At 33.1% G+C, this 10,406-nt stretch overlaps 2 protein-coding genes across 2 annotated transcripts; both read right to left on the reverse strand.

The window, feature by feature from the left end:
- Positions 1-562: 562 nt before the first annotated feature.
- On the reverse strand, positions 563-1,411 carry LOC145040237 (uncharacterized). The gene has a single exon (XM_078988193.1). The coding sequence runs from the start codon at positions 1,409-1,411 to the stop codon at positions 563-565; it is 849 nt and encodes a 282-aa protein (XP_078844319.1).
- A 7,836-nt stretch (positions 1,412-9,247) lies between these two features.
- Positions 9,248-10,170, reverse strand: LOC145042914 (uncharacterized). The gene has a single exon (XM_078991437.1). It carries the CDS (start codon positions 10,053-10,055, stop codon positions 9,444-9,446), a length of 612 nt encoding a protein of 203 aa, XP_078847563.1. The 5' UTR covers positions 10,056-10,170; the 3' UTR covers positions 9,248-9,443.
- Positions 10,171-10,406: the final 236 nt, after the last annotated feature.

Here is a 10,406-nt window from a genome sequence, read left to right on the forward strand (position 1 = left end):
ATTCTCCCTAACACCGACCTCCACATGAAACATCACACCTTCTGATGAATTATCTTTGACCACCAAATTGCCACCTCTTTAAAAGGATTCAGTTTAGACTCCAATAATTTCCTCATTGAATTCACAATATATTCACCATTAGGATTAAGAGACAACCTGAACCGAAATTTGGATTTTTGCTTGCTATTCAGGTTACCAATATCCGTATATAGTTGTACCAGTTCGTTTAATTCTTCTGAACCAGTTGGTTCAAATCTCCATATCCATGAATAGCCATTGCTCGAAATTCTATCTCCCAATAAATAGTTTTTAACTGTTTCGATTGAATATAAGTGAGGGAATCTGAGGTGAAATGGAATGTTACTGCACCAAGAATCTTTTCAGAATAAGATGTTGACATCCGAACCTGGGATAAGGGCAAAAATATCCTTGCAATCAATATACAAACTATCAAGAGCTCTAATAGCCTTGGAATATTACACCAAACTCCATTTGATGTTTTTCTCGCGATGTACGATGCCGCTTTGTTGTACAAATTGTGTATGCTCACGATAACACCTTTCTATAAACTTCCTTTGTCATTCATAATTCTCCACCACCATTTGATTAATAGGGAAATGTTTTGAGCGAATAACGAACCAACACCTAAACCCCCTTCCGATTTTGGCGCAATAACTTTAGACCACTCAACCCAGTGAATTTTCTTTTTCAGCTCACTGCCTCCCCATAAGAATCTCCTTCTGATCTTATCAAGTTGCTTAATGATTCCCAATGGAGCTTTAAAGAGGGACATGTAATATGTAGGGAGGCTGTCCAGGACAGTTTTAATAAGGGTGAGGCGGCCACCAAATGACAATGAAGTGGCCTTCCAACTTGATAATTTAGATGATATTTTATCTAGAACAAGCATCCAGTTCTTCTTCAAAGCCATGTTAGCACCAACCGGGATCCCCAAATAAGAAAATGGAAATTCTCCATGTAAACAACCAAGAACCTGAGCAGTATCACACAATGTTGCCTTTGTTACTCCCACACCAAATAAACATGATTTGAAGAACTTAACTTTTAGCCCTGAAGAAATATGAAAACATTTCAGGATACGAGATAAGTTTTTCAGTCTGAGGGTTAATGGATCAGACACCTTTGGGATAAGAGTGATGTTTGATGAGTTACAACCTTCAGCAAGAGATCCTGTGGATTCGAAGTATTTGACAAAACGAATTATATCCTTCCCAATCGAATCCCAATTTGCTTTTAGGATCTTGAAGGTGTACCCATTAGGTCCAGGTGCCTTATCCCCACCACAATGCCAGACAACAGATTTGATCTCTTCAATAGAGAACTTCGATTCAAGAAAGGATGATTGGCCAACGCTCACGAAATTTGTCAACAAAGAAGTTGAAAATTTCATATTTAATTGTCAGCGAATCTGTGTTCCATTCACCTTTAATGTTGAGGCCATGAATTCTATTTTTTTCGTTTCTTATGTTTGAGGCTACCGTGAAAGAACCGAGAATTTTCATCACCATCAATGACCGAATTTGATTTTGGTGTTCTGTTGAAGATCAAGTTTCACACAACGCTCAAGCTCCATAATTTTATGCATATCTTCCTGTCTTGACAATCATTCTACATCAGTAAGTACTCGGGATTCAGCAATCGAGTCCATGATGTCCACCTATCTTTTAAGTTGAAATAAAGTTCAATGTTCATTACTAAATTTTTTCTTGCTCCAACCTCAAATGACATTTTTAACGAATTTGAGATTTGTAGCGAGGAGACGATCTGGAGTGCCAAAACCCTAAAAGGATGCACATGAACTTTTGAACAACACATTGAAATCGTCATTTAGCAACCAAGAGTTAAATAGTCGGAATGGGGGAGGCCAAAATAACCGGCTGAAGGTTTTAGAATAAGGGGAGAGTGATCAGAATATTCCCAAGACAATGCAGTGACACAAGTGAGTGGCTGTAAATTAATGAAGTTTGAACAAACAAGGAACTGATCAATTTTACTCAATTTGTGGCCATCGTCACGCATATACGTGAATTTCAAACCTCCCATATTGAATTCATGCAAGCCTGCATCGACGATGAATCGATTGAAATCTCTAGCTGATAATCTGCAAAAAATGGAGTTGAACCTTTCATGCGCAAATCTACATTAAAATCACCAAGAAATATCCAAGTTTCTGCATTCTCATTTTTCAAGGATGTGAGTTCAGACCAAAGTGCTCGTTTCTCTATGGTGGATTGAGGTCTATAAATGTTCACCAATGTAGTCACACCTGGTACACCTTTCCAATGACCAGAGATCACGATGTAGTTCCTTGTTTTGATATTATTGAGTTTAGAAAAAAATATATGGATCCCAAATGAAAGCTAGACCACCTGATCTACCAGTAGGATTTACTGCATCAAAGTCAAATTGTGTAGACCCCAAACAACCAGCAAAATCGATTCCATTAAAATCCATGACTCTTATTTCTTGAATCCTAATAAAATCAATCTGATGCACATGCTTGAGCTTTCTAATCCATTCCACCTTATAGGATTCACCTATCCCCCTTATGTTTAGACTTAGGGCATTCATTGAATACTGTTTGTAACCAGAGATCCTTCGACCACATTGGGGTCATTTGCATCCAAGATGCCAACATTTTCAGCAGTAATCTGGAATCCCACATCATTTCCTACCTATATGATTTTCCCAATATCGTTGGATGAAGAGCATTCATCCACATCAACAAAAGATGAAGATTTTGCATACACGTTTAAGTAAAAAGAGGGGGCATACGAGTTCGATAATTGAGGGTTGGGAGGATACGTGGGAAGAGATGATGGGTGAGGAGGTTCACAAAAATCAGGTAGAAGACTTCGAGCAGGAAGTGAGTGAGAGAAATCTGAGCGACCTAAAATATCAATCTTCCGTTTTTTTTATTTAGAAGCTCCACAATTGCTGGAAGCACTCTTATAATTATTTGGAGCCGAATTCTGTATTAATGGGCCAAAGGGAGATTGGGGTAAAGAGTTTATATTAAATTCACCAAGTGAAGTGGGCCTACCATCATTATTTATGGAGTTCGAGATGTCAATGAAAGTCGATAGGTTATTATTTTCGACATTAAAGCCATCTTTAGGATTCCCACTATTAACTGCTCCATACTCACGTCAAGGCATATTGAATTCCGTAATTAATTTTGGAGTTTGACCATCAGGAATCTTCGTCATCTCAGGTTCCATCGGCGACGAAGAGACGCGGGCAACACCTCCAGATCCTATTTTTATCTTCATCTTAGAATCCAAAATAATTTCCCCTTCTTCGATGTCCTGATGATTTGCATAATCCCAGGTTTCAGAAATACCTTCTCTTTCCATTCTCTCACTCTGGTTCCGACTCATACTCATAATATTTGGAGAACGGTTGCCAGATATCTTCTCTTTCCATCACACCCACAATAAAGTTCTTACCATTGAATCTGCAATTAATCTCCAAATTTAATAGTGTTTTCGCTTCAGTTATGATTCGTACATGAGGAGTCGTGAGGTCAATGCTGTGCCAATTCTGACTACTCTCGGTTTCAATGACTTTGTCAATTTTACTAGCAATCAAGTTCACGTTTTCTTCAAATCTCAGATGAATGGGGAGGCAAATGAAATTGACCCAAGCAATTCTCTCAAAAGGAAATTCCTCCACAATGCCAGGTTTGAGCCATTTGAACCATCTGTTCCCGGTGTGCTCATTCTGTAGATATACAGTCGCCGCGTTGTGAACAGAGAATTTCATAATTACTCTCAAGCTGCCAGCGTAGAACACTTGACATGGTAACTTACCATCAGCATTGAGTAGCTTTGGAAGGTTACTGAGATGTTGAAAGTTTTTTACCTCACCCATGACAAGAGAATCAGATTCCATGACAAAGACACGTTTAAGGATCACCAGTGAGATTGCAGGTTCTTCCCTCCTGCCAATAACAGAATCGACAAAAGACCTACCAGCCATTGTTTTATTCCAACCCCTAGTGTCAGGGGGTTGTGGAGGGCAGGTGTTATGAAATGGTTGAGCTCGGGACTTGTTGCTTTTCTTTTCATATCTAGCGACATTAACCTTCACCATACATTGACCACACCTAACTTGATTTAGCGAGTTTAACATTACCTGGACATCTTTGACTCCATCATACTTCACGAACGCAAAAAAAAAAGATCCTGCTTTATCTTTCCTTCCAAGAATATAGATGTCAACAATCCTCCCATATTTTCAAAACGCTTCACTCAACATAGTTGTGGTAGTGTCATGTTGGATATTAGATACATAAAAGGAAGTTGTATGTTTCATCTTCTGTGTTTTCCTCCGGCAAACCTCCACTCATTCTCCGATGTCTCTCGTATGACTCTTCGCCTCCTTAGAGAGTACATCTGATAGGTTAAATAATAAAACCTTTTTAGACAAAATTACATAAATGATCCTTATGGTTAACAAAATAAATCAACTTTAATCTTTATGATGAATTGTTTGCATAGATTATCATTGTGGTTTCAAACTATTGCAAAAATGGTTATTTTAACAAAGGGCGTAAACTTTTCTAGTTAAGTCATTTGTGAAATGACATGTCCTTCCGGTCATAGGGACCCTTTATGTAATTTCTTCAAGCCACACATAACATTTATGTAATTTTGTCTATTATTTATTATCTTTTTATTTAATTTTATTTATATTTTTTATGAATTATTTGTTTTTGATGTTTTGTTAAAATATATTGTTTAATTTTTTTTATATGTTTTTTTTTTCGTTTATATTTGTTGATGTTTTTGTTCAAATAAATTTCCTAATATTTTGACATTTTATTCGAGTGCATTTATTGATTTTTTTTTTATGTTTTGTTCAAATAATTCTTTTGATGTTTTTTTTTTCGAATACATTTTTAATGTTTATTTTATATTTTGTCTTTTATAGGGAAACTGAGTGATCTAACCAATTTTTTAATTGTATTTTATAAAAAATAACCATTTTTCTAATTAACCACTAAATCAACAATATATACATTTTGAGCCGTATTATGTTCAATCCGGTTCGGTATTATGGTTTCCCAGTCCAAGATATCAATTTCATACTATGTTTTGGACTTCTCCGTTCCAGGCTACTCCAACTTTGAAAAATATCTTTTACCAGTGAAGAGTCCCAACATTTACAAATATGTGTCAATTGTTTGTATGATTATATGTTCGAAATAAAGTTGAATTGTTTTTTGTTTGATTATATGTGATCATTTGAAAATAATTCGTTTTGTTTCGATTTAAATGGTTAATTGTACTTAACTGGAATTAATCACATATAATTATAAAAAATTGAAGCAAAACGAATTATTTACAATCTGTACTAGACTAAAAAGATAATTTTAATTAATCAAAATTAATCTCTGAATAAAAACGAATTGTTTCTAATTAATTACATATAATCAAACAAAAAATAGTTCAAATTTATTTTGAACTTATAATCATACAAAAAATTGACATATACCCATAAATGTTGGAGTTTTTCATCGGTAGAAAATATTTTTCGAATTTAGAGTAGCCTGAAATAGAGAAATCCTAACATAGTACCAAATGAGAGTTTTTGATAGGGGGACCACAATATTGGATCAAATCTAACATGTTTAGTAACATAGTTTGAAATGTATGAATTCCAGACTAAATGGTTATTTAAAAAAAAATTATTGTGAAAAAATAAATTACAATACAAAAATGGTTAGATTACTCAATTCTCTATAAAAAAACAAAACGTAAAAAAAATATATTAAAAATGTTAAAAATATATTCGAACAAAACATTAAAAAAATTATTCTACTAAAACATAAAAAAAAAAAATCATTAATACATCTATTCGAATAAGGCGTCAAAAAATTAAGAAATTTATTAAAACAAGAAGTCAATATATATATATATATATATATATATATATATATATATATATATAGAGAGAGAGAGAGAGAGAGAGGGAGAGAGAGAGAGAGAGAGAGGGATAGGTTCAAATGTTTTTGACAACTATTGTGTGCATAAATGCACCAATAGGAATTCAGGAAAAAATTAATTCTTAAATAATCAAGATAATGCTAGATATGTAATTTTGTATATAAAGTAAATAATAACCAAAATTAAATCCCTTGATTCATGGATCAAATCCCTTAAATTAGACCACCGATTCCCCCTTTTCTCTAAAAATCATCGTCTACACCCGCCGAACTCTCTGGATTAGTAACAGCAAGGCAATTGATTTTTCTAGGGTTTAAAGTCGTGGTCTTCAGTTGATCATCCCAGAAGCAGAAATTAAAACGAAACTAAGGAGCTGTTCAAATCAGTTCACTTCATCTTCGAGTTCTCCATCATCATCTTCGGTTGACCATCCCAGAAGTCATGGAAGAACTGTTCTCCCTTCATCATCGCTTTTGATGCTTAATTCCCCATCTTCTCAGGCAATAACAGTCTGTAATGGTAATCATGTGTAATCAATCTTCCTTCTTTTTATTTTTTTTTAAGCTTTTGGGCTTTTTATGAAATTGAATCTACGAAGCACATGAACGAGCGTTTGGTAATGGTTGTTAACTACTTAGAATTCGTACAAGTTACAACTAATTGATTCTTGATATGAGTTATGACTACGATGATTTAAATAAAGATTTGTGCATCTGATTTGCCCGCTAAATGTTTGTTAAAATGCTTGAATCAAATAATTCAACCATTTTTTTTTTTTAATATCTGATTTGCCCGCTAAATGTTTGTTAAAATGCTTGGAATGATATAAAATTTGTTTCTGCATATTCTCCTTTGTGTTAGCTCCAAGTTAGGTTCAGAAGTCATTTAAATTTGATTAATACTGGTTTAGTTATAGTCCTTCGAACATGCAATGTTACAGCTGTATTTTTAGCACTCTTTGTTCAGAAACATTTGTGATATTTGAATTGTCATATTTACCACATTCTAACTTGTAATAAGTTGACCTTTTTCCAAAGTATTGTCCTCTGTGTTAGCTACAATGTAGTCATTGTAATTACATTATGTCGATAATTTGGATCAGGTGACTCGGGGAATACTTGATCAAGTGACTCGAGTACATTCTGTTAGAATAAATTGAAAGTCTTTAATGTCTAACACATTCTGTTAGAATTATAGTTTTATTCTGTTAGAATATACTGAAAGTTATACTATTTTAAAGTTGATTATGTTTTTTTTTTTTGGATTTAGGCTTTGAAGGGGCTGCCATTGATGTGGAAAATGAAGAAAACATGGAGAACGAGAGTATTCTAGCAGAATGCTGTTATTTTTTAAAAATGTTATTCATTTTTGTTGAATATATTAAAATGTATAAGAATTTTTTAGTCTGTAAGAATATGTATGAATTTGTATTTAAGGTCGGATGTATAAGAATATATTAGAATGTTTGTTATTTTTCAATATATGATTCAAGAATTTTGTTTTTTATCAATAATATTCTATTATAATAAAATTCTGAAAGAGTATCATTATAACAAAAAATATTCTGGTAGAATAAAATCGGTAAAATTTAAATTGAATTAATTAAAAAATTCAATTTTTTTTTTAAATTAGGAGAATTAATCATCCCTAAAAATCCGAAAATTTCCTTTTATAAATGTAGTTATTTGTCCAAAATACCCTTTTGTTAAAAATTGTGTGATTATATGGTACATGTTACCTCATTGTAATATCATACACTCTCAAATCATGTCCATTGATTAATTTCATCCGTTGGTCCAGATCTGTGCATTCTGGCACACAATACTTAGTAAAAACAAAATAATCTAACCCTACATATATATATATATATATATATATATATATATATATATATATATATATATATATAATAAAAAGAATTCATAAATGGTTCCTGTGGTAGTTTAAAATGATCGAAATGTCTTCAGCTAACAGACTAAATTTGACGGAGTGAACAATAAATATCTTTATGTTAACAATTTTAAAAACACAAAAAATCATTTGGAGATTTTTTTATTATTAGGGATTATATTTCAGATTTTTAAAAACATAAGGACCATTATAATGTTTTTTTTCTTATTTTTAATTGTGAATGCTCTATATAATAATTGTTAATAGAAATTTGAGTTGGTTTATTGATGGATAAATAGTCTCGCAAAATTACTCATATGACTTAACTAATAAAATAATACATAAATTATTTTATGCTGAGTTTTATTTCTTTGTTTAAGCGAGGAGGGTATCATGCAATATTTTATGGGAGGTACCGGCAGTACCTCCAAGATATGAAATCTTCTTGGGCGGGTTGATAATTTTGGGTTGATTGGGTTACATATGCCGCTTCACTTAAACGTATATATAATTTTTGAACTCATGCAATAATCACTTGTATATTATGCATCAAAACTTGTACCAAATCAATTTTGTATGTTATTTAATTAGTTTTTAAATTAATTTTCTTTTTTTAATATTATGTAAATTAGTTTTGTATAATTTTTATTAGTTGGTGTTTATTTTAAAATAAAAAATTAAGGAGGTTGTATGGTTTGGAAATATAAGATTTTCATGTGTTATGTATTAAAAAAATAGAAGAAAGAGAAGATAGAAATATTGATGTGACCCTTTGGGTTGAATGGGTTGAAAAGAAATGAATTCTTACTCTCTAAAAATAAGTTGATTGGAAATCTTTTATTTTTTCAATTAAAAATCAAATCAGAACATTTTGATAACATTTTTTTTTGTTTCTTAACTGCTTTGCGGTTTATTTTATTTTATTTTTATGAGAAGAATTTGTATTTGAATAAAAAAACATGTTCCAAAAGTAAACTTTTTCCTATTCTCTTACTATTTCTTATGAAGGCCTACCTCTCACTATATATGTATGTATATAGTGACATCTTAAAAATTCATATACTCAAAGTTACGACATCTTAAAAATTCAGATATTCAAAGCCTAGATCTGGCAGTCAAAAAAAAAAAAAAAAAAAAAAAAACTTATATCCTGCCAAGATGCCGATTTTATTCCTCATTGCATATTCTAATTATTAGAAAAGGTTGAAATATTTTGGTAAAAACATATTCCCAAGTTGACTTATTCCTAATTTGTACTTGCACGTGCATGAACTGAATCAAGATTTTTGCTGCAAACTGAATCGAAGTTAAAAACTCATATGTCAATTATTTAAATATAAAAATTAAAAAGTAGAAATTAGAATTTAACACCACGAAAACAAAGGTTTCAAATTAAGTATATATATTAACTTATTTCTGTAAAATACTAATAACTAAAATACATAGAGATACATTTGGCCTCAATTATCAGAGAAGCTTCAAACAGATACACTGGCTGCAACAACAAACACACAACAGCACAAGATATAGTGCACAGTAACCCCCTGATAAATTCAACATTTACATTTTACACCCTGGTTTTTAAGTTTGCCGCCTCAAATTGTTATAAAACTTCATTATGAATTTCTCAGCAGCCTCATCCACGTAGCTATCCTCATCCCCGTTACTTAACGGAAACGGTGAGTCCGTTACCCTCAACTGCCTAACCATCGGACTTTTCCCAAATCCAGGAAGCGCCGGAGATGCGGTGGCGCTGGTCAACATCTCATGCAGGACTTTGATAACCGCTGCATCGATGATTATATCTTCGTGGTTGTTGTTCTCTGCGGTGGACTTCTTTGCTGATGACTTTTTGTAATGGTGTTTCGGTTTCTTGTTGGTGGATAAGAGAGAGAGTACTGGGTAGGCTGGGCTGTTGGTGCAGCTGAATTCGTACTCGTCGGTTTGTGGGGGAGGGAAGGTGAAGTTGGATGAGTCGTGTGACTGTGAGCGGCGGTTGAAGGCGGAGGAGGACCAGTTACGGTGGTGGTGGAGCATGAGGTTCTGTAAGGCCTTGCCGGCGACTTTGCCATGCTTCATCATCATGTTGAGATCGAGCAAAAGTTTTCTCTTTGATATGTTCTTCCTGAGCATGAAGAGCACACGTACCAAGCTCCATAACTTTCTTGCCACAACTGGTAAATTTTGTTCCATTTCTGTTGATTTTAAAGTTTTCCGATGTGTGAGAGAGATTCAGAGAGAGAGAGAGAGAGAGAGAGAGAGAGAGAGAGAGAGAGAGATGATGGTTTTTGATACTGCGGTGTGGGAGGAGGAGAGGAGCGGTATTTAAAGGCGGAAGCGTTAGGTTGTAGTGTTAAGTTAAAGTGACATGCTCCTGCTTCTTTTCTTATTTACTTTTTATTCCACTCAAAATATAACTCAAATGATTGCTATTTTAAATTATAGATAATCAATTTTTATGATAAATTTAGTACGATCTGAATTGTGCTGTTATTTGTAGGTAAAATTTATTATAAATGGTCATTTTGTATCCACTGCGACCTT

The sequence above is a fragment of the Lactuca saligna genome, chromosome 4 (assembly GCF_052625555.1).
Source record: "Lactuca saligna cultivar CGN05327 chromosome 4, ASM5262555v1, whole genome shotgun sequence".
NCBI lineage: Eukaryota > Viridiplantae > Streptophyta > Magnoliopsida > Asterales > Asteraceae > Lactuca > Lactuca saligna.

Bases quoted from the DNA above. Each gene is read 5' to 3' on its own strand.
- LOC145042914 (XM_078991437.1), bottom strand. From the start codon at position 10,055: ATGGAACAAAATTTACCAGTTGTGGCAAGAAAGTTATGGAGCTTGGTA.
- LOC145040237 (XM_078988193.1), bottom strand. From the start codon at position 1,411: ATGAAATTTTCAACTTCTTTGTTGACAAATTTCGTGAGCGTTGGCCAA.